Source organism: Cricetulus griseus, chromosome 7, assembly GCF_003668045.3.
Source record: "Cricetulus griseus strain 17A/GY chromosome 7, alternate assembly CriGri-PICRH-1.0, whole genome shotgun sequence".
NCBI lineage: Eukaryota > Metazoa > Chordata > Mammalia > Rodentia > Cricetidae > Cricetulus > Cricetulus griseus.
Window position 1 is genome coordinate 83252187 of NC_048600.1, and position 27748 is coordinate 83279934.

General features: G+C 54.7%; 2 protein-coding genes across 2 annotated transcripts in view; both read right to left on the reverse strand.

Annotated features, from left to right (window-relative positions):
* Positions 1–58: 58 nt before the first annotated feature.
* Positions 59–17296, reverse strand: Kdm6b (lysine demethylase 6B). Its single transcript, XM_035447827.1, is given in 25 exon segments — positions 59–1351; positions 1451–1621; positions 1709–1835; positions 2231–2372; positions 2525–2712; positions 2797–2911; positions 3050–3198; positions 3293–3364; positions 3448–3512; positions 3614–3819; positions 4682–4787; positions 4893–5019; positions 5123–7293; positions 7380–7742; positions 7832–7990; positions 7992–8036; positions 8120–8281; positions 8361–8453; positions 8544–8763; positions 8861–8959; positions 9157–9298; positions 9388–9531; positions 9799–9916; positions 14652–14763; positions 17155–17296. Coding segments are annotated over 21 exon segments (4941 nt in total). The 5' UTR covers positions 9294–9298; positions 9388–9531; positions 9799–9916; positions 14652–14763; positions 17155–17296; the 3' UTR covers positions 59–1327.
* Positions 17297–22078: 4782 nt separating this feature from the next.
* The window catches only part of Dnah2 (dynein axonemal heavy chain 2), a 109740-nt gene continuing 104070 nt past the window's right edge, over positions 22079–27748 (reverse strand). Inside the window, exons 76-84 of the mRNA XM_035448122.1 lie at positions 25479–25670; positions 25125–25309; positions 24502–24730; positions 24275–24426; positions 24062–24176; positions 22841–23017; positions 22683–22757; positions 22371–22521; positions 22079–22276 (exon numbers count right to left, since the gene is read on the reverse strand). Coding sequence (XP_035304013.1) covers positions 22122–22276; positions 22371–22521; positions 22683–22757; positions 22841–23017; positions 24062–24176; positions 24275–24426; positions 24502–24730; positions 25125–25309; positions 25479–25670 — 1431 coding nt within the window. The 3' untranslated portion in view covers positions 22079–22121. The remainder of the gene's footprint in view (positions 22277–22370; positions 22522–22682; positions 22758–22840; positions 23018–24061; positions 24177–24274; positions 24427–24501; positions 24731–25124; positions 25310–25478; positions 25671–27748) is intronic.

A 27748-nucleotide genomic window follows, 5' to 3' on the forward strand; every position in this document is an offset into this window, starting at 1 on the left:
AATCAGTTTCCCGACTCTTCAACTGATACGCTTTACAACCATCATCAAAACACAAGGCTTTTTTTTTTCCTGCTTTTATTTTTAATATTAATATTCTCACACAAAAATCACCGAAAATAGGGTAGGGTTGGGAAGACCTCTCTGCCCCTGGGGCAGAGAGACAGTGCAGTGCGAGGGGGGCGGGACTGCAAACCCCCCACCCCTCCGCAGCCCCAGCAGGAGAAAACGAACTAAGAAAATGAAAATAAAGCCCCAGAGAAACTCACCCCAGGGTGTCCCTGCCCCATCGAGGCCCTGCCCTGGGCTGTTTCACGCCTTTAAAAAAAGGGGGGTGAGGGTAGAGGTGTCCAACGCTTTTTAAATTGGCCGAGGCTGGGGAGGACAGGGTTCCTTTTCCTCATAGTTCTTTCTTTAAAACTTTTATTTTTTATTTTATTTATTTATTTTTTTACAAAATACCATTTCAGTTCCCACTTCTTCCCCTACAGTACAGGAGTCGCTCACCCTCAGGTGGGGTTGGGGTCGGGTTGGGAGTGGGGGTACTGGTCCAAGAAAGTGCAGGACGTAGGGGAGGGGAGCGGGTTTGAGCACCATGAGAGCCCGGCTGGAGCCGCGGGCGGGCGGAGACGGACGGGCCAAGCCCGGACATATACTGGGGCGCAAGGAGAGCCCAGGAGCGGGCCTCCCAGAGGCAGGAGGGATGGCTTGGGGGTGCAGGAGGTCGGGTTTTCCCCCAAAAAAATGAATAAATAGAGGTGAGTGGGACTGTTATAAATTAAAAACAAAAAAAGAACAAAAATACAAATCATAACCAAGTGAATAAACAGAGACATATACAGGGATCACAGCTAGCATTGGAAGTAAAAAAAGGAGGTCCCGGGGGAGGGGTAAAGCCCATAGAAAGAATCTCATTAAAAACCTCGGCTGCCAACGTCTATGTACACAACGAGCCGCGAACGTCTGCGCCGGCGGGCGGCGGGCGGGCGGGCGCGCGGCGGGCAGGCTTGAGGGAACCCGTATGTGACCCCCGCCGCCGCCGCCGGAGCCTGGTCCTTGTGTCTGTTGCTAGAAAGGCCAAAGTCGGTGAGGGGAGGCGCTGGTGGGCGAGGGGCTGCCAGCCCCCTCCCCGTCTCCCATTTTTTTTCCTTTTTTTCCTCGTATTTGTTAAAAAATTTTCTTAATAAATTAAGTGAGGGGAGCTGCCAATAAGGGTGGAAGGGCTGTGCCCGACCCCCTTCCCGGCCAGAGGCGGGACCTAGGTCCAGCCCAGGCGTGTGCTGGTGGCCCCGCCGCGCCCTGCGTGGGCGGGCGAGCGGGGCGTCCGGCCTCATCGCGACGTGCTGGCGGGAGCCTGCGGGAAGAAGCCAAGCGGGTGCCTTCAGTGGTGGGCGGGTGGGAGTGGCCGGCCGCTCCCGAGCCCCCTCCGGAGGAACCCCGTGCTCTCTCTCACCAGCGTGAAGGCATCGTAGGCCTGCGCCAGCTCCTCGGTGCGGTACTGCTCTAGCACCACCACGCCCTGTAGGCCCGCGCTGCGGCGGCGCGCACAGCCCTCGCAGTGCACCAGGTACGTGTTTCGGCTGCCGTTCTCACTCGTAACGAACAGGATGTTGAACACCTCCACCTAGCCAGGAAGAAGGGGGCCGTCACCTGGAAGGAGGCCCACCCTAGGCACCTTCAGGACGCGGTAGAGCCCACACTTAATACTTACATCACATTCGTTGCAGTAGTAGGCAGGTTCGTCCTTGACGCGGCCTTGGTAGGCGATTTTCTTCCCTGCCCGCACCAGGCTCTCCCGTTGCACCTGGCAGTGCTTCATTGACTGCAGGAGGCAGAACCTGGGGAAGAGCCAAAGATAGTAAGTAGTATTGAGACAGCCTCCAGAGGAGATGATGTGCCAAGGCTGCTGGGGCAGATGGGCGGGGGCTGGGCTCCCAACTCCTTAGCCCATGCACTTCCTTCCCTCTGCAGCCCTCCCTTTTCATTTGAGTTGCATTTCCTGTCTTGAATATGTCACATTTGACTGAGCGCGCGTGTGTACACGTGCGTGCGCTTGCACCACAGAAACAAAGGCTATGAGATGAGAATAGGGGTTTTGTCAACCTCCTCAGCACAGTAGCTTCTGTGAACACATTACAGACATGGATGAAGACACAGGGGAAGAGGGAGGGAGAGTCAGGAAGAACGCGGGTAGGAAGGAGGAGATGGGGTGCTAACCAAACAGGGGCCTCACTTGATCATCTTGAACAAGTCAGGATCGCTGATTTTGACCGTTCGAGCTACGTTCCAGGACACATGAATCATGGGCACGATGGATTTGACGTTCTTCACCTCGTTCCATTCGTATCGCTCTAGGGCTAGCTGGTACTGATAAGCTGCAGGCCAGAGGAAGTCACTAAGGATTTTCAGACAGCCCCTGGCCCCTTCTTCCGGCAGGCCTTGTGACTGTCCAGACCCACCTCTCCCCAACAGGGCTCACTCCTCATGCCCTTCCCTATACCATGATGACTCAACCCCACCCTCTTACCAGTGAGGGGCCCCACGTTCCAGGCAATGTTGTTGCACCAGCCAGTAGCCTGCACCCAGTGCACAGTCCCTGCATTAATCCACACAAGGTCTCCAGGGCGCTGCACGAAGCGGTAAACAGGAATATTGGACGCATAGAGGTCATCCAAGATTGGCCACCAGGAACCAGTCAAGTAGTCCACACCATGCCTGTAGAGTGGGCAGCCACAGGGTCAGGTGAGAGACCCAAGGACCCGATGGGATGGGGCGACTGACAAAAAGGGTGGTGCGCACCGATCGCAGAAGGCGCTGATAGTCTCCCAGTAGTGCTCATGCACTGCAAACCACTCACAGTCCCCGGGGCCAATGTTGATGTTGACAGAGCAGAAATTGTTATTCTCTTGGTGGCCTGTAGAGGGAGACAGAACGTCACGGATCTGTCTGATGCAAGCCTGCACCCACGATAACCCTGCCCTTTGCCCTCACTGGCTAACAGCTAAGCACTGAGTGCGCACTTCCCGCACCGTGCTCAGGGTGAGAAGCACACCTGGCGTTCGGCTGCCAGGGACCTTCATGTATAGCTGCACAGTGTTCATGCCCAGGATGGTGTGGCCCACATGGCTGAGCATATTGCCTGTGGATGTTACCCGCATGAAGGCGGGCAGCTTCAGCAGCTCCTGTAGCTGGGGCTTCCACCTGTGAACACAGAAATGCCAACAGAGTGAGAGGGTATCCCAGACCAGTACCTAGCAGGGTTTCATCCCAACTTCACTGGTGTAGCCTCACTGACCTTTTGGCATCAGACAGGTCGATGTTAGTGCCAAACTTGATGATATGATGGTTCTTGGGGTCTGGTGCACTGCTGCTGGGGCAAAAGCAGAGAGCTTGTTGGCGAACCAAAGGAGCAAAAGAGCAAAGCCAGAAGGGTCAACATTTATACTTTACCTAGGAGGGGTTCCTGTAGTGCTGTCTGGTTCCTCTGACTCCTCGTCCTCACTCTCCTTCTCTTCCTGCTTGGTCGGACAGGTAGACAGGTCTAGGTCAGTGACTTCCTGATGCCCACTGAAGTCAGACCCCAGCACCCTTGTTACTACTTGGGCATGACCCTCACCTGCAGTGACTCCTGGAAGGATGAAGCCTGGTACTGTGCGTACTTGGCGATGGTGGTGTGTGAACGGGAGCTCTCACAGGGCCAGATCTGCCTTGTACCTGTCAGGTCCCAGTTCTCATCTGAGGGCTGCTGCACTTGGGTGCGGACCTCCACTGTATGTTCCCCACTTGCTTCCACCAGTGTCTTGGTGGAGAAAAGGCCTAAGTCTGTAAGGGAGAGCCAAACAGAATGTCATTCAGGAAAGTTGGCCCAACTCATCCTTTCCCTTCCAACTGGCCAGGCCTCTGATGAAGTGGACATAGATGGGGCAGAACGCAGCACCAAGAATCCCAGCCCCAGGAAGCTGTCAAGGCTGCCTTCTTTGGGTCCTCCCCAGCCCCATTCTTCAACTTCAGGCCTCTGTCTCTCAACTAGAACTCTCAGACTGCAATCAATGAAGGGCAAGTGGCCACTGCAGCAAATGAAAGATGCAGCAGTAGAGCTTGAAATGTCCCTCAAATCACTCAACGGGAGGAGAGAAAGATGCAAGGGTATAAAGGAAACAAGCAATGACCTTTACATTTCTACATAGTCTCCCCTAGTTTTATGCTGTTTAAATTTTTGTACAGTAAAAGATGGAAAAAGAAAAAAGCCAAACCATGGATCAGAAGTCGTCTATGATCCATTCTTTTCATACATTTTGGTTTTTGGAGGCAGGGTTTCTCTGTGTAGCCCTGACTGTCCTGGAACTCACTCTATAGACCAGGTTGGCCTTGAACTCAGAGACCTGCCTGCCTCTGTCTCCAGAGTGCTGGGATTAAAGGTGTGTGCCTGACTCATTCTTTTCATTCTTAAACTCCAGCCACTCCTGAGATCCATCTTCCCATGTGTCACTTCTGGGAACAGAAATGACAGATGAGAAAATCTTAAGGCTGGCTGGCACACCACTCAGAGAGAGCCCTTCTCAAACATGGCCTGTGCATGATTCTGCGGCAAGTCTGAAAGCATTGGTGTGGGGGGGGGGATCTCAAAGGGCTCCACATATCACAACCCTTACAGTCTTGTGCATCCGCCTCCCCCCAGACTCACTGAGCCGAAGTGAACCAGCCAGGCCCCTGATCACGGTGATGGGGTTTCGAGGGTCTGTACAGAATTGTAGCAGCACTGGTGAGAAGGCATCCCGTTTGCTCTCCAACTAAGACAACCAGGAGATACTGGGTCAGAGCCTTTTCCCAGGCTCTAAGTACCCCAATGCAACCCTTCTGGGAAGGGTGGTTCTGGGGACAGACGACATACGTACATAGATGCTGGGTGTAGGGGGGTTGAGTTTTTCCCGGGGCAGCTTCTCCTCAGTGTTGATCTTCGGTTTCACAGACTGGGCAGGGGAAAGGTAGGACTCCCTAAATTTCCCTTTCACCTTGGCATTCCTGTGAGAAGACCACAGAAGAAGGTCAGAAACATGGGGTAATGAGCAGGAGCCTATCCCCCAAAACAAGTGGGCAGCTTTGTGTATTATAGCCCCCAACTCACTTGCTGGCACGCATGACATCAGCAGCACAGTGGCTGATGGTGAGGTCTGCCATGCGAAGCCGCCGCTCTTCCACCTCAGAGGCAATAAAGGTTTCCTTGTCACCACTCTCTACCTTGATGAGCCTGATCTTCAGCTCCTTGGGAGGCCCCTCACTAAGTGACCGGAGCTTCAGCATATCTGCCCGGCTCACACCTGGGGGCCCTGGAGCTTCCTCGCGAGTCTTCTTCCCAGGGACAGGGGCTGATGGGGGTGTTGGCTGAGCAGAGGGTGCAGGAGCAGGTGGGGGCGTTGGAGCTGTGGGGGTCTTGACTTTGGAAGCCCCACCTGGATCAGACCGGGCTTTCTCCCGGCCCTGGATTTCTTCACTCTGCAAGTCCAGGTTCCCCAGCACCCTTCGGCTCTTTTCTTTGGGAGCCTTGGCCTTGGCCTTGGCCCTCCCCTCACGGGGCCGACGACCCACACTGTCCCTACAGGCCCGTCTGTGGCGCCGATGCTCCTTCTGCCGACGCTTGCCACTACCTGCACCTGCTCCTGCCACCCCGCCACTCTCCTCCTTAGCCTGTGCAGGAGGCAGTAGTGGCTCAGTCCCACTGTCCACTGGGTCTGCTATGTCCACTGGGTCTACAGGATTGGCAGCACTCCGGCCCACTCGCTCTACAAGGGTCTCACAAGCCCTACTGATCTCTTCTAGCACCTCAGACTCAGAACGAGCAGGGGGCAGCGGCAGAGGTGGGGGCAGCTGGGCAGGGGTCACAGGGCCTGGTGCTGACTCTTCACCTGCCCTGCGCTCCCGGGCCCAAGGCCCGCCTGAGGTAGAGAACTGAGATGACGAGGAAACAGAGGGCTTGGGGGAGCCCTGGGCGCTAGGGGCCATTGAAGTGGGTGGTGGGGCGGTAGCACCTGATGCAGGACTAGGGGAATACTGAGTGGTGGGCAAGGACCCGGGCCTGCTCGAAACAGCTGCTCCAGTCCCCCGGTAACAGTACTTTTGTCCCTCGAGAACAGAGGCCAATGATTTGAGCAGGCTGGCTGGGCTGGCTGGTGGAGGTGGTGGGGGCTGTGACTGGGGAGGTGGAGGAAACTTGGCTAGAGGCGGAGGTGGTGGTAGGGCTGGTGGTGGCTTCTTCTCCTCTTCTTGGATGGTGGTTGTGGTGGTAGTGGTGGTGGCGGTGGCGGTGGTGGCAGCAGCAGTGGTGGTTGGGGCTGTGTCACTGGGAAATGGAGGCTGTAGAGATGCAAAGGGCTCTTTGAGTGGGGGTGGGGGAACCACGCCTGCCTCCTGTTGCTGCTGTTCCTCCTCCTTTCGAATGGATTCATCCAGCATCTTCATGATGTTAGCTAGCCCATCAGGTAGGATCTTGAATTCAGCTGGCTCTTCAAACTGGTCCTCCAATGGAGTTGGTGGAAAATCAAAGAGCCTCGGGCCTCGGGCAGGCAGCTCTCCAACCCCAGGTGGCACAGGCTGGGGGGCTTTACTCAGAGAGCCTGGGGGTGGCCCCTGCCCCACCTCGGGGGTCTTTGGGAAGGAGACCCTGGGCCGGGGGCTCTCCGAGCGCCTGAAGCTTCCTGAGGTATTTTGGTGGCAAGAGGAGGGAGGGGCTGGAGGCAGGGCAAGAGTCAGTGGTGGAAGAGGTGGGTCCTGGGAGCTCAGTGTCGGGCTAGAAGGCCTGGGAAGGGGGTCTATACTTCTGGACAGATAGGGGGGTGGAGGGAAGGGCACAGGCCCAGTAGGACTACTGCTATGGTTGCTGCTGCTGCTGCTGCTGGTGGTGGTGGTGGTGGTGGTGGTGGTTGGGGGCGTGGAGGGGGTATGCGAATCCTGAGTGCCCACAGAAAAGCGGGGGGTTGGAGGCCCCAAGAAGCCATCACGGTGGGGAAGGGGAGGACGGGGTGGTCCCTCAGCACCAAAGAAGAGCTCCCCTAAGATCTCTCCATCCTCTCGGGCTGAGCGGCAGGCTGAGCCTTTCATCCAAGCAGGGGGTGGTGGAGGGCGTAAGAGGCGAGGACAGGAGAGTGGAGGGGATGATGGGGTCCCAGGTGGTAGGGATAAGTGGGGAGTGGCAGCAGGGGCTGTCAAAAATGGTTTCCGACTGCTGTGAGCCGAGGGCCCCAGGCGGGCCTGGTGAGGGGAAATCTCCAGCGCAGGAGTTTGGTAATGGTCAGCGCCAGGCTGGAAGTATAGAGTGAGAAGATCAGAGTACTGTTCTAGCCCCTTCAGACACCTCCACCCACCTTCAGCCCAAGGTCATCACATACAATGCCTGGGCTCGGCTCCACACCCCGAAGACCAGTGTTGTTACTGCTGCTGCTGCTGCTGCTGCTGCTACTGCTGCTGCTGCTGGTGCCGAGGAGGCCAGGGGGCCGGGAAGGGGCGTAAGGCACGCAGGCGGTAGATGCTGCTGGTGAAACGCTGGAGTCCATCCGCGACCTCTGAACTCTGCTCTCTCTAAGGTCACTTCCGGGGGGACGGGTGGCAGGCAGGCAGCCATGGCTCTCTGCTCCTGGGGGTCGGGGACCTGGACCAAGGGGTGTGGCTGGGACCAACCGGTGGCTGGGTGGATGAGCAGTGTAGGCAGGAGCTGGGTATGGATATGGGTGAGGCAGCGAGTGCCGCTGCTCCTATAGGAGATAAGTGAGGTCAAAGTGAGGAATGGGAGAGAGAGAACTTACAGGAGGTCAAAGGTGACAGGTATTAGAGAGGGGCTCACCTGGCGCTCTGGGGGTGCTGAACCCTTGCGCTCGGGGCCCCAAGCATCTCCATGCAGGGTATTCCACAGCCCTGGCTTAGTCAGCTGAAATGGAGGGCTAATAGCCAGGCCAGGCAGCGGTGGTGGGGGGTGGGGTGGCGGTGGTGGTGCGGTGGTGGTGTGGTAATGGTGGTGGGGGGAGTGGCAGACCTGGAGGAAGGCCAGCCTAGAAGAGAAGAGAGTGTGACAATCCTACTCCTGGCCCCAGTCCTGCATCCTCTCTGCCCGCTGACCCACCTACAATCACACCTGTTCAGAGCTGCAGCCTCTCCTCCGCTTGCCTCCAGGGCTAAGGCCCTCCTCTCCTGAGGGGCCTGAGAGTGCTGCAGGAGGCATAGGCTGTACCACGGGGGGTTCAGCAGATCGCTTCACTGGAGGACCCCCTCGCTTAGCCCCATAGTTCCGTTTGTGCTGAAAACAAACAGAGAGATGATGATGAGCCCCAGCCCACCACGACTCCCTTCCCTGATGCACTGAGCTTCAGCCTCACCTCAAGGTGCAGCAAATTCCATACTTGCTCCAGGGGGGGCAGGACCTTGGCTCGGTGCTGACAGGAGCCAGCATGAAAATTCCAGAGCTGGGCCTAAGGGCATCAAAAGACAGAATTAAGATGAACTGGGAACACTGGGCTAGAAAGCACAATCTCAGCCACCTGTAACCCGCCTCATCCCACCTGCTGCAGTCGGCCAATTCGGGGCCCCAGCTCAGCGAAGCTTCCTCCATATCGAAGGGCCCTGTGGTAGCAGCATATGGCCTCCTCACTGTCATGCTCTGACTCATACAATTGTCCAAGCTGTTCCCATAACCCTGGCTGGGCTGGCTCCCGGAGCAATGCCTGCACACAGCCATGCAGGGATTCCAACTTCCCATGGAGGGGTCTTGGGGCGGGTGTCCTACAAAGTAGAAGGAGTTGGGAGTGATCAGGCTTAGGGGAACATTTCAAGGCCCCAGTTTTACCTCCAATCCCACAACTTTGAATCCCCCACTTACCCAGGAGCATAATAGGGTTTGTTTGGGTGCCCGGAGCTACTGCCATGTGAAGGGGGTAAAGGAGCAGGGAGTGGGGGCTGCCCAATGCTGGCAGAGCATCTATAAAGAGAAAAGGTCTGTTATGTATTGCCAGAAGTAATCTTGCTCCCTAGAAAGGAGGAGTCAGAGAGAATAAGAGCAGGTGAGGCTGGTGTCTGGGCCCACAACATAATAGACACTTGTGGAAAAGGTCAGAAATGGATAGAGACGACCAGGAGAGAAATGCCTGGAGATAGGACTCATGGCCCGATTCTCACCTGCCTCCAGGCAGCCATGAGCTTCGAGGAGGAGGATGGGGTGGGCAGGAGCTCCAAGCCCCAGCACAGCTCAAGCCCCCAAGGGCAAAGGCTTCCCGTGCAGAGCGGGCCCCTGGAGGGTCCACTGCCCGATGCATCCAGCCTAAGTCAGGGACAAGAGATCTTGCTGTAACAGGAAGACAAAACTTCCAGCTGTATATTCAGCTAAACCAGCCCCAATCTTTTCCTTACCAGGTCAGCAGTGGCCCCAGGAGCCCTGGAGATGGGGCACACCCCCCTGCCCCAGCTCTCTGGCACGATGGTCCAGCTCCAATTGCTCTTAACAAGAGTGCACACTGTTTCCAGGTGGCAGCCTCTGGCCTTCCACAACCAATTCTACAGAAAGAAGAAAAGTACACTGAGCTTGCCAGCAGAGTCAGGGCCCAAAGGCTGGTCTGAATTGTTTGAGCAGGAAGACAGAGGGCAGGGAGCCGGCGCAGACACCGGCATAAGGAACCCCTAGAAGCCCGCAAACGGAGAACACAGGAATATGGGACAGGTAGCGGGGAAGGAGTCAGCAATAGGTACAACCCAGACTCTGCACTGTCTGTCAGGCTTCCAATCCTGAGCCACTAGGGCAAACTACCGCGCGCGGCTGCTTACCCAGCCTCCGTGGGAGCCTCCTCTCACAGCTTCAAAAGCTTCAGAGATTCAACCAATCACAAGACGTCTCTCTCCCCAGAAAGCCAATCATCACCCTTGTCTCCGCCTCAGTAACAGCCTGGCAGGAACCAATAGGAGAGAGGTGAGCCGAGCACTCGGCGGCCACCGGAGGAGGGGCGGCAGGGCCGGTCAGACAGGCTCGCCCTAGGGTGACCCCGATGTGACCCCAAGGTCTCACCTAGGGTCCACATCTCAGATCAGAAACCAGTGGCCCGCAGGGCAGTAACCTCAAGCTGGCTAAGACCCACGCTAGTGAGGATGGGGAAATCATTCACTAGCCGGCCTGAGGACAAGTCTCACACATCCACCCAACTGGCAATGGTCCTCAGCAGACTGTTCAAGTCGTCCTCTGTCTATCCACCCCAAGGACGGACCGCAGACCAATGCAAATCCCAGACAAAGGCAACGCTCCCCCTCCTCACTCCTATTACCCAGCGACAGACTCTCCACTCGATCAGCCCGGTAGAACTGCTTAGGTCTAGCAATCACAGCAAATCCGGCACCCAGGCCCGCCCGCGCTCCTCTCTCAGAAAGGTCCACTTACAGCGGCGGACCCAGTCCTAAATCATGGTCAAGTCCCCAGTCTCATACCAAGTTCCTCCAGCTCCTCCACTCTCCCTGGGTCTGAGTCTTCAACACCGGTCGGCCCCCTAAGCCAGTACCCCCTAGCCTTCCAACTTCTGGGAAGCCGCGCACCGTGGAGCGGCCCTCTCGCGTGGCTCCTGTATCCTCTGTGCCCTTTCCCCGCCGGGGCCACGCGGTTCCCCACGGCCCACGTGGCCCCCACCCCCCCAAGGGAGGGGGGATTTCGGGGGTTGCCCGTGACGTGGCTACTTGCGCAGCGGAAGCGATGTGTGTAAGGGGGGGTCCTTCGGGAGGGAGAGAAGAGGGCGGGGCCCAACAGGCAGTGACATCACCCCTGTCCCACTCTCACCGCCTACTCCCTTAAAGAACCCAGAACCCGTTTCACTTCCTCCTTCACGCCACCCCCCCTTACTCCTTCCCGTCGAGGCTGACTGGACTCACAACGGACACAGTCCTCCCCTCTGCTAGGCACATTCCCTTAAGTCCCAGCTTTCCCTTCTCGACTCTGAGAGCCCAGAAGCTGCTTCCCTGTGCATACCCCAGGTCCCGGCAGGTAGAGACCAGGCTCCGCTCCCGGGATCGGCCCATTGAGAGTCTAGAGTACAAAGAGCGGCGAGAGGCGAGTGTCGAGTACAAAGCCGCGGGGGCGGGGCTAGCGCTCCAGCTGGAGAAAGCGCCGGGCAGGAAGCCGGGGGAGAGCGAGCGCGCGGCGAGGGGTTGGGGGCGGCTGGAAAGTTCGCCTCGGCCGAGAAGTCTGCACTGTGGGGAAATTTCCACCCAGCCCACAAAGGCAGAAGGGTTTCTGGCGAAAACAATCTTCCCTCCCGCTGGGGCAAGGTCATCAGTTCGTGAAAAGTGTTTGGACCCTACAGAATCCCGCAGGCTACTCGGTCCGAGACCTGGTGGGAGCTTGCGCTCCGCGGACTCCACAGTTCACGCGGAGCTCCAGTCAGAACTCTCCTGAGGCTTCAGCCCGTCAGTTACCAAGCTCTGAGACACATACAACGCCAGTGTGGTCAAGTGAAGCCCAAACTGGCTGCCCTAGTCAAGCCCTGAGGGGGGCCAAGGGACCAGACGTGGACAAACGGCAGCTCGGGATACCAGATGTCAGAGAAGCAGACACCCTGCGAAGGAAGCGGTGCCCAGAACGCTGCTAGTTACCAGGAAATGCAGCTTCCCCTTCTGCGATGATGACACTTCCCCTCTGCCACTTCCCCTTTCCCACGGGGAACTGACTCAGCTTTCCCTAAACTAGCGAGTTCCGTCCCTCCAGCCCTTCTCATCTTCAGCCTTTATCCACAACCACCCACGACGACACCGTGGACTGCAGAGCGCTCCAGAACAAAACTTCCTGTACCCTAAGCATAATCTTCGCCAACCACTACGGATCTGTGTCCCCACCAGGGACGCAGGCGCCTGACTTCCCATCCGCCCCACGAACAAAGCCTTTCTCAGGGTCTGAATCAGGCTTGGGGTGGGGGAGAGTGAGTCACTCAGAAAACCATCCCCTGTTCCCACTGACTCAGCCCCCGCCTCCCTCAACTCACACAGACAGACAGTCAGAGGCAGACACAACTCCTCAGCCCACACACTGCTCACCACCGGTCCCGCGGAATTTCCCCTCTGTCTCCCTCAGGACGGCCCCACCCCGCGCAGGGCAGCCCAGCCGCCACACTCACACCTGTTCCTCAGTCGCCACCGCGGCCGCCGGCTGGCTCGCCGTCCACTCTCACCTACACTCTCGCTTTGAGGCAGGAATGGCCCTCCCCGACTCCCAGCGCTCGTACTAACCAAGGGGAGGGGGCAACCAGGGACAAGCACAAAGACAGACACCCATAGACTCCTCGAAGACAGACGGAAGGTAGACGCACACGTCCACGGCCAGCCTGGGAGGCCGACACACTTCAGAGGCTGACAATCCAGCCTCCCCAACCCGACCTACAGCCCCAAAAGCCGGCCGCCCAGAAAGGGTTAATTCCACTTGGGTCTAAACCACGCCCTCTCCATCCGGGCACTCCCGGCAAAGCCAAGCTCCGCCTCCTGCATCCGGGATCTGGACCCTAGGACTTTAACCGACCCCCTCCCCCTTAAGTCCCAGGAGAGAAGCACTCCATCAATCACACCCACTTAACTCTCTCTGGGCTTGGGGCAGGAGAGCCCCTCCGCGCAGCTCCCGGGACGCGGGGTATAGGAGGGACGCTTGGCACGAGGCCTGCGATCCGCAAGCAGACACTGGACGGCCAAAGACACCAGACCCCGCAGACCGGTTTTTCCTGAGCATGCTTTTAGCCGGCACGCACCGGCTGGAAGGTGGGGCCGATCCAGGACCGACCCCCGGGGTTCCCATTCTTTTGCTGTCTTCTTTCGGCGTGGCGGAAGCTATGAAGTTACCGGCTCGCTTCTCACCTGGGAGAGCCGGAGGGAGAGGGAGGGCCGCGGGCTGAGGCTCCGCAGTGACTCAGCCACCCGGGCAGGCCGCCCGCCCGGGATTCCCTTCCCCAGCCTTCCCCAGCCTTCCCCCGCCGCCAGCCCCTCCCCGCCCCCATCGAGAAGTGACAGTGCTGGCCCCGGCGCGCTGGCCCGCTATGTGTCACTGCAGGCGTTGTGTCTGCCTCTGACTGGGCGCTGTGTTCACCAGTCAGTCTAACAGTGTCGGCTGTGTGTGGGTCCCGGTGTCTGTGTGCACCTGCATTATCTGCTTATCTTGTCTCCCTCGGTGCCTGTGTCTGGCGCGTTCCTGTCATTATCCCTGTCTACATGACTCCGCGAGGCTGTCTCTGTCTGTGTGTCTGGTTGGCTCCTGTCTCAGTCTTTTGTCTGGGTCTGCCTCTGCATCACTGTGGTGATCACGTGTGTCTGTGCACATGCCCTTCTGTGTTTGCCTTCACGTTCTCGAACAGAGCCAGGGAAACAGTGGAGGCAGGCTTGAGGGGCTCTCTTAACTCCCCTGAATCCCGACTTCCTACTGGGTCAGCGATCCTTCTGTTTAGTCAATTATTTGGGGGTCAGTCTGCCTTCAATCAAGTTCAGTCCCATTCCTCAGCATCCTCACTTAATCTTAACAGTTTCCTGCAGCGACCATGATGGAAACTGCTAGCATTTATTAAATGTTAGACACTATGCTAAACCCTTTACATGCATCTTTTAACTCTTCCCCAAAACCTGGCATGGGAGGTACTTAGTTACCCTATGTTGCAAATGAGGGAACTTAACCAAGGTCATTCTGCAAGTGAGGGGACAAGCGGGGCTTATTTCGTTCTCCCTTGATTTTTATCCTCACAGGCTGCCTCCTAGATCAGCCTTCCACTCTGTTACTCTCCCAAATGTCTCATATCCTCTAGAGAAGGTGTGGGCAGGAGGCTCTACAACAGATCTCGGCCGTAGGTTTCTTGGCAGGGAAGCAGTACATTCACTTAAAACATTCATTCAACACAAGTCTACAAAGGCACCCCAATGTGCAAACCATCATACTAAACAGGACAGATAGGAAAAAACAGTCCTATTCAAGAAATTCAATGAGTAATGGGGGAAAGCAATGAAGAATTGGGGAACTCAAGTTTCCAACTTAGGGAAAACTCCGTTCTACTGGGGAGGAAAGAAAGACAAAGAAGAACCTCAGAAAGAGAACTGGTGGCGGCAGAAGGTCTGGGGAGAGCACAAGAGTTGAGTTAGGTATGCAAAGCAATCTACGGTGTGTCATGGTGAGGATGGGTCAAGGAAGATCAGAGAGGTGAGATTCCAAGATGGTCATGACAAGCACGAGCTAGCTGTATGGTAGTGGTCCCAACATCTCCCCACATTAATTCCCAAGCACTTCTTATAAGCATGGCAATTCCCTCCTATGGAAGAAAAGCCTTCCCTTTCATAGGAAGAAATTTCACTGGGGGATCTCACATCTACTTTCAGTCTGTAAACCCTAGCTTCCTTCAGTTAGCAAATGAGTTGTAGCACTGGGGGTCTCGGGTAAGAGATTTCCAGGTAATAGAGAGGCTGCTGAAGTACAGGGATAAACCATTCCTAGGAGATAGAGGGGAGCTCCATAAACCCGGAGGGCTGAACCATTCAAGCATGGCATGTTGGGGGAGGCTCAGAGTTGGACTGGACCATTCTGATGAGTGGGCATGAACCAAATCATAGCAAAGATCTTCAAACATGCAGTGAAGAGTTGGACTTGGGGGAAGGAGGTGACACTCAGCAGCCAAGCTTACCAGATGGAGTTTGAAGTGTTCAGTCACATTGGAACAATCACCCCAGCAGTGGGGTGCAGCAGAAGTCGTGGAGTGGGTAGTGCTATGGGGCTGGCATGGTGCCTGGGGGAACCTAAAAGAGAAAATTTCAGTTAGAGGTGGGGTCTCCCATGATGGAGGAGTTCCCTTGTGTTCCTCGCCCCCTCACTGAGGAGAAACCTGGCTCTAGAGGTCAGATGAGATGAGAGAACCAGTTTCCATGGCAACCTGGAAAAAAGCCATCCTCCAACCTTCCCCTCAAGAGGCAGCCTGGTTCAGGTGGTAAAGGGGGGCATGCTGTGGCACCTGAGTAAGTCTACAATGGACACCAATCCATGATCCTGCTTCTGACTGGACCCAGAGTAGGCTCAGTTACAGCAGACACCCACAGCCAAGCCAGCCTTAGTTCTGACCCCAGGGCATTGGACCCTAGGCCTTCAGCTCTGCTTCCTTCCACCCAGGAGTTCCTCCCCAACCTTAACTAGACACCAGATAGTCAACCCCACCCTTTGGACTCTGACCCTTCCTGTTCCCTTAGGCTGGTATAGGCAGGTCCTGGCAAGTGGCACAGGTGGCCAGACAAGATGAACGGGCCCAACAGGGAGGAGCCTTCCTTGCAACAACTGTGACTCTGGGCCTGAGCGGGGGAAGTAGCCTCTGCAGCAGGCTCCCTCCATGTCACCTCCAATGCCATATCCTGTTTCCCCATCACCTCCTTCCTCTGTGTGGCCCAAGAAGGTGACAGGGACCCACCCCCTCCCTTTCCAGTCCTTAGATACAAAGAGCTAGGTCTATTGATACAAGTCTAGGGACAAGAATCAGGTGTTGATACAGGGGTCAGATCTCAGTCAACCCTCACCTCAGACTCACTCCTCAAGGACCTATGTTTTCCATTCTCCTGGCCCCAAGACCCAGACACTTGGGCTCTCTGCCTGGCCTCTCCATTTCCTGGCATTCCAGCCCCCATCTTTCCCCCTGCTCCAGAGACTTAGGCCTCTGGCCCCCAGTCTCCATGATGCAATGTGCTGCAAGCTTTTGTAGCTGCTGATGACACCGCCCCCAGGGAGGTGTTATTTCTGACCTAAGCAAGGCCCTTAAGGGGCAGTGGTCAGCTGCAGGCTGAGAAAGCCAGATTGCCAAGGTCCTTCTGCTGGAGAAAAATGCTAGAGGCTGCAACCCTTCAGGACAGGGAGGCAAATTCAGGACTAAGGTGCTTCCTCAGCAGTTGACAGCATTTGTGGAGGTGGGGTGTGCTGGAAAGGGTCTAACCTAGTGGGGAGAAGGGAGGCCTCAGGCAGCCAAGAGGGTCAGAAGGGTGGGTCTATGATGGGTGTCTGGACACCAGAGGGGGGGAGGGCCAACAGCCATTTAAAGGGCCAGCCTCAGAACTTTAATCCCTTACCAGCCTTGGCCCCAAGCAGGAGGCTGTAATTCATCTGTCCAACAGCTGGGGTGGGGGTAGGGGGGCATGTGGATGAGAAGGAGGGGCTGAGGCCTACTTGTGCAGATAACCAAACAACAAAAGGGAAGCTGAAAGGCCAACTCCAAAGTGCTCAGGTCACCCTGCTGGCCTGCAGATCTGCCAGTGGCCCCCACCTGGTGGCCCACAGATTCTGTGGTTTGGACTCAAAGATTCTTGGTCATAGAGTCAAAGGACTCAAAGATGGGGTTCTGGAGAAAGCCCAGACTCAGCACCCTCAGGGCAGGCTGTCAAGCCCTTCTTGCACCTTTCCAGCCACAGCCTCTGTACTGCAGACCTGCAGGCCCAGTACCAGACAGCCTCAAATGCCCTGCTCACCAGCCAAGCGTCTGTAGACACAGCCTGCCAGCACAGAGTGGCAGTGGCCACACCAAGGCTGTCCCTTTAAATCATTACCACCCCTGACGGTGTGGACAAATCAAGGGCCCTGCCCCCCAGGCAGGCAGCTAGCCACCTCCCCACCCCACCCCCCAGTCCCCAGAAATGTAAGGGCCATTTAAAGGGACATCAGAGAGGCAGCCTGGTCTCTAAGAGATCCCTACCCCCTCCTCACACACACACACAGCCCCTGTCTCCAGCAACACATAACCCCCCTTCCTCTCCAGAGGGCCCCCCAAATTCCGGTTTTCTCTCACCCCTAGAGACAGCTACAAGGAGAATGGGGCAAGGGAGCCTGGGGGGAGCCATTAGAGGGTAAGGACTCCCTCCTCCCTTAGAGCCCCTGGAGACAGGTCGGAAGAAGCCAGCCTGAGAAACAGCGAGACAGAACCCCAAAAGGTGCCTCGGGCAGAACAGGGGAGCACACACTGTGGGGTTGGGGGAAGGGAGTCAGGCTGCACGAGACAGAGGGTGGCGGAGCCAGCAGGCGACAAGCCCAACTCGGGGAAATGGAACAAGGAGGGCTAGGGGAAAAGGCAAGGCCGGGAGAATCGGGGAGACAGAAAGGGGTCCTGGAGGGTGTAGAAGAAAATACGACAAGGGGAGGGAGAGCCAGGCTGGGGTTACCTGCTGGGTGTCTGTCCCCCGGCGGTGCCCCCAGAGTCCGGGTAGGGAGGGGGGAAGCAGCAGGGGGGGAGTGGGGCTGGGGGGCGGGGGAGACGGTCCCTCCTCTGCCTCCTAGGCCTGCCCCGGCGCTTGCAGCCTCTGCCTCCCTCCCTCCTCCTCCCCGTCCCTGAGTCCCGGAGTCAAACAAAGAACTGTAGCAGGCTCTCCCCAACCCCTCCCTCCCTCCTCCTCCTCCTCGTCCTCCTCCTCCTCCTCCACCTCCTCCTCCCCCCTCCCTCCCCACCAGCAGGCTCCCTCCTCCTCCCTTCCGGTCTCTTCCTTTAACTACCCGCTCCCCCAGCCTCCCCCCACTAGTCTCTCTCCACCCACCCACCCCAACCCTTTACACACCCCTTTGGCCTAGCCATGTCCCCGCTAGGGAAACTGTGGAGTCCCTTTGCAAAATGAAAGGCTCCAGAGAGCAACATGGGAAGGAAACAGGGTATGGCTTGAAAATCATAAGCCACAACATAATTATTTTAACAGCCAAAGGAATAGTCTTAGCTATTTTTTAGGAGGGGAAAAATAAACCTAAAAAAAAAAAAATACAAATCTGACTAAAGCCCACGTCAAATAAGGTACATAAAGTAGTCGAGGCTAATTCCTAACACTCCCCCCACACACACAAACACACACACCCCACACACACACAACAGTTAGCAAAACTCTCCACGCTTCTCTACACAATCCCTAGTGATGGCTACTTAGAATAGGTCCCCCCCCACTATAATAACTAATATCATTTAATAATGTATTTCATGACACTCATTCAGTATTAATTTTATGCCAATCACTGTGCTTAAGTGCTTTGCATAAATTATTTCAACAACTCCCTCCCATCGGCTAAAAGATAGGAATTGATATTTAAATGTCCCAGATTAAGGATAGGAGGCTCTGAGAGGTAATGACCTTTCCAAGTCTCATTTATCCGCAGAGCTGAGATTAGAATCCAGGTTTGAGCTGACAGTCCAAGTTCTAAGGCATATGAAAGGAGACACTAATACCATCCATCACCAACTCCAAGACTTAATAGAGAAGGGCAGCCATAGATATCACTCAATTCCTCTCTCAAAAGGGGGCAATGCCAGAAGCTGATCCACCTACCTACACAGATAAAGAGCTTGACTTTTCAGCCTAACACTTTCCTCAGTTTGATGAGAGAAGATGAAGCGAGTGTCAGGGATGGGCTGGTGTGTATCCCCCCCGGCCCCCCCTCGTACAGCTCTCCTCTTAGGGGCAGCTGTCTTGCAACTACACCCACTTCAACTAAAGATGGGAAAGGGGCAACATGACACTGGGCCATGCAGCAGGTGGGAAAGTAAAAAGACTTCTAGGAGACTCTTCCAAGGGCGCGTGCGGGGGTGGGGAGGGAAAGAAAATTTAAGAGGAACTTTTTCTCTGGCAATCTAGAAAAAAAAAAAAAATGACCCAGAATTCTCTCAACCCAGGAAAGGAGCAAAGTCTTTTAAACCACACCACACCCGCGCCCCTCCCCCTCACAAAACTCCAGGCCAGGGTTTCCCACCTGCAGGATGCTAATGCCAAGGGAAAGGGAAAGGGGAAAGAGATGGCACGGGAATGGAACGGGACTCCGGGCCGAGGTGGGAGGGAATGGAAAGGGGAGGAGATCGAATTGCCTGGCAACCGTCCCGGGGCACGTGCACTGGTGACATCATCCCAGGCCACCTCTAACACAGACCTTTGACTCCTACCAGGGCGAAGAAGCCGCTGACTGGCTAAGTTTCCTGGGAAAATAACTATAGGAATTCTGGGAACCCCAAAAGGAGACGAAGGAGGGAACCCAGGAGTCCTGCCTTTATCTATATTAACCCCAGCAGGACTAATCCTAGGGAATCCGGTCATTCGCCTGCCTCCTCCTCTCCGCCTCCAGCCTTGACCTCCCAACCCACATTTCTGACTGTCCCGACACGCCCCTTAGAGATACTGTGCCTTCTTTCTTCTGGACTTGATCCCTGGTTAGGGGCAGGAGACTAGGGACAGGGCACTCGGTCCCGAGGGACTCCGTCTGCTATCTGCGGGATCCCCTGTGCCCCAGCTGGCCGCCAGCCGGAATCTGTCTGGGTCCCCAACTCTCCCGCCCCTCCCGTGCTGTTCCAGGGCGGAGTCTGTGGAGTTGAAATCAGGACACGCCGAGAGGAAGTTATATAACCCTCTGGAGAAGCAGAGAAGGACAAGTGGAGACAGGGACAGACAAGACAGTCCGAAAGGAGCCAAGGGAGGTGCAAAGAACACAAGAGCGAGCTAGAAGGAAATGTTAGGGAATGGGAGGGAAAGATTTCGTTTGCCTCTCAAAAAGCAGGAATTCACAAGAAAAAAAAATGGACATGACGACCCTCTGGCCAAGAAAGTCATCTGGATCACCAGGGGCTTCTCACAGTGTCCTGCCGGGTCACTAACCGCAGCTAGGCCTAGGCGGGTGAAGCCTCGGAAATGGGTGCTTGTACCCACCTCCCTCTTTTCTTTTGTGGAAACAACTAAGCTAGAGCTCGGGAAAGCCGCGACTGAGCCTAGGGGGCCCGGAAACCACAGCTCCGCCCAGCCCACCTGGGAGCTTTGGGGCGCCAGCTGGGGTGGCGGTTGGGAACACAGGTAGCCGGCCTTCCCACAAGAGACTGACATAAAACAGTCGACTCTCGGCTAAAGAGCGCAGACCCACCCAGACGTCTGGGCCCGCAGGGGTTGAGATACGCAGCACTGGACTAGTTTGCAAACACAGACAGAAGACCAAAGGCGAGGGGAGGGGGGAAAACGACACGCCGCGCAGGCGCAAGGGACAGCCTGGGCGCGTGCGGTGAAGAGGGTGTACTGGGAGCGATGCGTGTGGGAGTGCACGTGCAGATCCTGGGTAGCCACCGCCTCCCCTCCTTCCACCTACTCTCTCTCCCTCTTCCGAGGCTCTCTATAATGCCAGCTCCCCATTGGTCACTAGAGCCCTGACGTAGGCGACGTCCGCTACAGTGGATTGGGCAGGACAGAGAGTTTGGGAATCTGGCGGTGGACGCTCGTTGGCCTGTTACTCTGGCAACTGAGCAAACAACGCAGACAAGCGACCGAGATCCGACCTGAGCTAGTTTCTGGGTCCTGCCTTACTCTGGATGACTAAGGAGTCGCTTCTGTAGCATCTCGGTTCGTTGCGTCTCTTTCTTTGTCTCGGGTTCTCATCGCCCGGAGGCTAGGTGTTCTGCTTTCGACCTTCCCCACACTCCAGCCCCCACCTCAAGACACGGTCACCAGCCACAACAGGCCGGAATGGATCTGCAGCTTAGGGGCCCACCGCATGCCCCTTTACCACTGTTTATTCTAGGCCGAAAAAGCGTAGACCGAGAATCTAGCCCTGTCCCCAGCTTCTGCCCTTTACCTATATGCTTACAATTTCCTGGGACGGGGGTGGGGATGGGGGTGGGTGCCAGACGGGCGACAGGAAATCAAAGAACCTCAGCGCACCTTTCTTACAGGCTGGGTCACAACTCCATCCCCCAACCGGCAAGTCGGGTGGGCGTCTCATCTTCGCCATCTCGTGGTTACGTGGAAAAGGTTCAGCCCGGAAACAAGGCCAGAGCCCAGCGAAGGCTAGGGAACTGAACACGGAGAAGTGGGGACAGCACAGGGGACTAGGGGAACCAACCAGACGAGGCCGAGAGCAGAGGGTCTGGTGGGGTGGGGTGAGCTGGGAAACGCTACCGCTCCTGGTAGGATAGTGAAGGTTGAAAATACACACACATCTCACCAGGGAAAGAGCTGGAAGGAGCCTTCAAGTAGCCCGTAACTGGAGGCTCACTGTGCCTGATCGCGTCTGATTTCAATGGGCCTTCGCCTAGCCTTAGACCTAACTGTAAACTGCCCTGGAGTCCTGTTCCACAGGATTGCTGAGCCCCGCCCTAGTGTAAGTCCCCATCCCAAAGGGGACTGGGAGTACTTTCAGGCCCTCTTGACCTTTGGAACCAAGACCAGTTTTTCTGATACCTTTGCCTTATTCAATTCTGGGAGACCTGGATGTCCTACGCCCCAACTTTGCCCAAATGCCCATCCCTAGCCAGGCCCCTCCAGGGTCTGACGTCCCGCCCCCTGCACGGAGATGGCTTCCTTCTTTGCAAAAGCTCCTGCGGGTCCCCATTACCTGGTTCTGGGGGTCCCAGATATTCAAGATCCGCAAGACCTCCTGGGGGTCGAGCGGGCCCCCCCTCTCCCAGATAGGGACTGGGGGGGCCGCTCCACCCCGTGGCGCAGTTTGATTTTCCAACACAAACACCCGTACCCGCCCCCCTTCCCCAACCCCGCCCCCGAATCATGGCCCCGCCCCTTCGCGCTGAACTCCCTCTCTCCTGCTCCGCTCCGCCCCGCCCTCAGTCCTGCTCGCCTCGGCTCTGGTGTCAGACAAGGATTCCGAGTCACGATTGCAAGGCTTCCGGTGCAGTGTAAAGAGCCCATTTCGGACCTTTGCCTGACAAATCTCTATTCCGTTTGGATCCCCCGCCCTTCCAAAGAAAGCTCCTCCCCGCCTGCTCAAGCCCTTCCCCCGAGACTTAGTCACACCCCTTTAGGTCAAGTGGGCGAGTAGTTCAAGGCCACGCCTCCCGCCCTCTAGAGGCCACCCACTTCCCTGTCTCCCTTCTTGCTGTAGCAGCTCCTACCCACAAGTAAATCCCAGCTTCTCTCCTCCGGTTTCCTCCACCCCCAACACACACAAAATCACCACCATTCCATTGAGAGACTTTGGATCTTGGGTTTGCACGTGTTTTACTGTGCTGAGCTCCAATACTTAGTCTTACACCTTTACGGCTAGCGCCACTGGGTACCTTCAGGGCGCCATTATATGCTAGATTCAGCTAAGATTAAAGCCGGAGATCCAGCTTTAGGTCAAAGTCTTAGGGCTCCCGACCCTCTACGGCAGGAAGCGGGGATGCTCATCAGTTGTCCAGACTCATCAGTAGAGCAGTGCCCCTCTTAATCCAGTGATCAGATGTCATGGCTCCAGATCGGAGATCGATGCCTATGACAAAGGAGGCCCGATCTGTGCTGCCTGCCCGGTTGGGATAGTAATAGCAGGGACAGGAGTACATGCCTAGGGTAAAGGAAAGGACCGTCAGATTCTGGAACCCGGAAGATCAAGGCAGGTGCATTTGAAAACTGGACAAGGGATGGGGACAGTTTCCCACCCTTGGCACTTTTCTTGCGGCTCTCTGCTGGACGGAAGTGGATGGTGGGCATGAGGAAGACCAGTTGCATGGGCTCTGCCTCCACTAGACAAGAATTCTTCCGGTCCCAGCCAGCACCCTCTAGGTACAGGCCCCGAACCCAGACACCATCCTGGGGAGAGATACAGATTTAGCGGAAATGTAGATCCAACGTTGTCAGTTAGTTGTTGACCTAACTCCCCTATTCTCTAACGCCGTTCTCTTCCCACTTTTTCTTCCATTTTCCTCCTCCACCTGACTTTTTGCTCAGATGCCCAAGCTTCTGACTCCCACCTTAGGTGGATACACCAGGTTGCTGTCATCCACAGTGGAAACTATGAACTCCCAAGAGAGACAGTCCACCGAAATCTGCGAGGTGAAGGTGACAATGAGAGATGCCCCCCCCCCAAGGACAAAAAACACATCCCCATCCCACCATACAGACTGCTCACATTGTTTTGGCGAGCAGAAGCCTGCAGCACAGCAGTGAGGAAGCCAGTGGGGAAAGTGAAGCCAGACAGCCAGAAGATAACAGGAGGGTGGGCTCGACTGGCCCACAGCTCAAACTGTTCCACACGCACAGCCAGGTCCCGGGTCCATGAAGCCAAAGGCTTTTGGGAGGGATATGCCTGAGAGAGGATGGGTTTGCTTGTTCCGTGATGTTTTCACGTCCTCATTAAGAACACCTAGGGCCAGCTCTACAAGGACCATGCAGAATCAGCTCCTGCTGGTACCAAAAATTAACTCCCAAGAGAAAAGCATACAATAACGACTACTCGTTAATAACAATACCATCAGCCAGGCGTTGGTGGCGCATGCCTTTAATCCCAGCACTCGGGAGGCAGAGGCAGGCAGATCTCTGTGAGTTCGAGGCTAGCCTGGTCTCCAGAGTGAGTGCCAGGATAAGGCTCCAAAGCTACACAGAGAAATCCTATCTCAAAAAACCAAAAAAAAAAAAAAAAAATACTATCACTACAGATTATCCTTTACCCAAAATGCTTAGGGCCAGAGGTGTCTCAGATTTCTCATTGGTTTCTGGGGTGTGTGTGGAATATTTATTTGCCTACAACTACTGGATCGGCGCCTACTCACCACCTACATCAATGATTATTTCTGTGACCAGAGTCTATCTAACAACTCCCATGTACCGGTGAGGGAGGTAGCACTGAGGAAGGGGTAGAGGAATATAAACAGACTAGGGGACTGGATCGAGTGGGGTGTGTGTGTGTGTGTGTGTGAGTGTGAATGTGTGGTGTGTGTGTGTGTGTGTGTGTGTGTGTGTGTGTGTGTGTGTGTGAGTTGCAGAACTTGAAGGGCTTCGGTGTCAAGCCCAGACCCCAATCTCAGTTTCGGTTGATAACTGAAACCTATTGAGCATCATGTTTGCCACTCAGAATGTTCCAGATTTCAGATGTTTGGATTAGGGATGCTTGCTCTGTAATAAGCGGGTACCTATTGAGTACTATGTACAGTCCTGGGGGCGGGGGGAGGTCTTTGAAATAGAAGTTAATGTGAATGCATTTTATACATTAATAAGTTCCGCAGAGCCAGATGTCAACACCTTGAACCTGTCTAGATTGGAACCCCGGGTTCTCTAAAGGCTGCTATATGCCTCTTGAGAACGAAGTGAAGAAAGAGGTTCCAGGTTAGGATTGACGGTGGCAGGATCTTGCCTTTCCCCAGAGTGGAGGAACATGGGCATCAAAGATGCAGTTGAAAATCTCTTCCAGGCTTGTTGACATGACGATGAGCCCCTGGATGCCCTTCTCTAAGTCTGTCAGGGATAACCTGGGTGGAATGAATTGGTTAAAGAGGTTTTGGTCTAGGAGAACCACCCCAGCCTTTCTCCTTCCCTCCCACATTCTACAGTGCTCCTTTCATCTTACAGGATGGTCCTCATCAGCTTGTTGTATCTCTGGATCTCCTGCAGGAGGACCACATTGAGTGGGGAGGGGTCAAGAGCCAACAACTTTCGGGTCCCCTCATAGTCGATCATCTCAGGGATCTTCTGCTTCACGTCAGCAGCTAACTCAAGGACCTGAGGAGACAGGAGCTTGGTGTCGGCTGCCCTTCCTCAGCATCCTCCATCCCACAGGGCAACCTCTGTTCCTACCTTCTCTTCTCGGCTCTGGCCACCAACTCTGGTGGGTGTGATTTGGGGTTGCAAGGAAAGCAGAGTCTCAAAGAGGGTCCGAGCCTCAGTGATCTGGGAGGCCACATCAGCATTGGGGTGCTGCCCAAAGGCCTCGGGGGGATCCATGCTGGGCAGCAAGCTGATATATTCTTTGTAAGCGGCCATACCCCCATCCTTCGGGATGAAATAAGTGTCCAGTACAGACAACCTGGGCAGCCATAGCAGAGAATTACCACATTGCAGAACTTGAAGGGCTTCAGTGTCAAGCCCAGACCCCAATCTCAATGCTTTCCCATTTGTCTAAGTCATGGCTCTTGCTCTCCCTCCCAATTCCACAATTTCCATCTTCTCCCAACCTCCTAGTCTCTACAACACACACACACACACACACACACACACACACACACACACACACACACACACACACACACACACACACACACACACACACACCACACACACACACCACACACACACACACACACACACCACACACACACACACCACACACACACACCCCCCCACACACACACACACCACTCGATCCAGTCCCCTAGTCTGTTTATATTCCTCTACCCCTTCCTCAATGCTACCTCCCTCACCGGTACATGGGAGTTGTTAGACTCTGGTCACAGAAATAATCATTGATGTAGGTGGTGAGTAGACGCCGATCCCAGTCATCTGTGACATGCCCACCATAGTTGACGCCGGCAATGAGGTACTTCAGTGCGTCCCAGGGTGTCTCCTCATACTCATCCAAATAGAGGCTCAGGAGGTTCTCTGACACCTGTGTGTGGTCCCAACCCAAGCCCCCAGCCCCATACAGTTATGGCAAGAACTCTCCCAATGGGGCTTTAACATCAGCTTTCTGGCAGCCAACATTCCCTCAAAAGAGCCAAGGAGAAAGAAGTATGAGAAGAAAGGGCTGCCATGGGAGACCCCTGGTTAGCACAAACCTCGAAGTCAGAGTCATTGAAGCCATAGATGATATTCCAGCCAAGCTGTAAAAACTTTTTGCGCTCAAGTAATATAGAGTGGAAGAAACAGAGGCCAAAAAGCAGCTTCTTATACTTGGCAGGTTTGGAGCAGCGAGTAAACTGTGCTTCCGTCAACAGTTGATACAGACGTGTCATGTTGGCCTTTAGACCCTGAGGACAACGCAGTACAGGGCGACATTTGTCGTGCTTGACTCTGCTGCCAGCAGCATTGTGGAGGGGCAGTTGTGGAAGGGGCCCTGGCTGAAGGAGTGAGTGGAAGCCCAGTACTAGACTCTGATCTGCATGCCAATATTATACTCATTCACAGGGTGGGTACCTCTCGGTAGCTACTGCATATGCTACTGGTAATCCTTCTCCCACACACCATTTATTATTTATTTTGGTGGGTAGTACTGGACATTGAACCTTGAGCCTTAACATGTGAGGCAATCATTCTGCCACTGGGCTATATCCTCAGCCACTCCCTCCCATGTCTGGAGACAAGTTCTCATTGTGTAGCTCTGGCTGGCCTGGAATTCCTATGTAGATTAGGTGGACCTGGAATGCACAGATCTCCTCCTGCCTCCTCCTCTATAGTGATAGGATTACAGATATATGCCATAGCACCCAACCCTGTCTCCATGTTTGAGTCTCTCAACCATGATGCCCTCCAGGAATGGACCAATTCAATTTGCAAGTGCCAGAAAATATGAATGAAGACAGAAGTATATACCTATAGTTAGTTTCTCATTGACATTTGTTTTGTTTTATTTCAATGCGGGGCAATGAACGTCAAAGCCTTGTTCAAGCCAGGAAAATATTCTACCATTGACCTATACTGTCAGTCCACAGAAACTGAGAATTTTTTTTCTTTGAAATGTATGGAATTGCAAGTCTGTGGGTACACTTGGGAGACCAAGGTAGGAGGAGAAAAGAAGGAAAAGAAAAAAAAAGACACCCCAAAAACATGTCACTAGATAGATTAGTGAGAAAAGACACTTTAAAGAAATGTTTCCAGGGTTGGAGAGATTGCTCAGAGGTTAAGAGCACTGACTGCTCTTCCAGAGGTCCTGAGTTCAATTCCCAGCAACTACATGGTGGCTCACAACCATCCGTTATGAGACCTGATGCCCTCTTCTGGTGTGCAGATATACATGGAAGCAGAATGTTGTATACATAATAAATAAATAAATAAAAAGAAATGTTTCCAAAAAAGCTAATGTTCTCTTTCTCCCTCTCTTTATATTTTTAAAAGCTTTATTTCATTTCATATGTGAATGCTTTGTCTGCATGAATATATGCACACCACATGCCTTCGTGGTGCCTATGGAGGTCAGAAGTGGTATCAGGTCTCCTGGCACTGGAGTTAGGATGGTTGTGAGCCACCACGTAGGTGATGGGAACTGAACCCAAGTCCTCTGCAAGAGCAACAAGTGTCCTTAACTGCCGAGTCATTTCTACAGTCCCCTAGGTTCCCTTCTTGTTTTATTTTTGCTTTTTAAGACAGAACCTTTTTTTCTTTTGTTTTGGACTTTTGGGATTTTTTTGTTTTTGTCTTGGTTTTTGGTTTTTCGAGTCAGGGTTTCTGTGTGTAGCCCTGGCTATCCTAGAAATCATTCTATAGACTAGGCTGTCCTCAAACTCAGATTCACCTGCTTCTGCCTCTCGAATGCAATGGATTAAAGGCGTGCACCGCCACCGCCTAGCTAAGACCTCTTCTGTCACTTAGGCTGGCCTTGAATTTACAGAAATCCTTTGTCTGTTTCCTGAGTACTAAGATTATAGGTATTCTCCAGCACGGCATAGACTGGGAGGTGTTGGTACTCTAGGCCTGTAACCCCAGCATTCAGTAAGTAGAGGCAGGAAGATGGGGAGTTCAAAGTCATTTCAGAGACAGGGGTGTCTGAGGTGTGGATGTCAGAGGACAGTTTAAGGGAGTTTATTTTCTCCATCCATCATGTTGGTCCAGGGGATTAAATTTAAGTGACCAGGTCTGGCAGCAAAATGCCTTTCCCCACGGAGCCATCGCACATGTCAAGAAATCACCTTGAACTATTCTCATTAGGTTTAGCAGATGTCGGGGAGGACCAACATCTGCAGCAAGGAGGCTTTCTTGGAAACTTCTCATAGGCACTTATGAGCACTGATGCTGGCCCAAGAAATGAGTTTTCAAAGAAAAGAGAATGAAAGATGGTTCAGTGGGTAAAGATACTTAGCACCAAGCTAATGACCTGAATTCAAAATTAGAA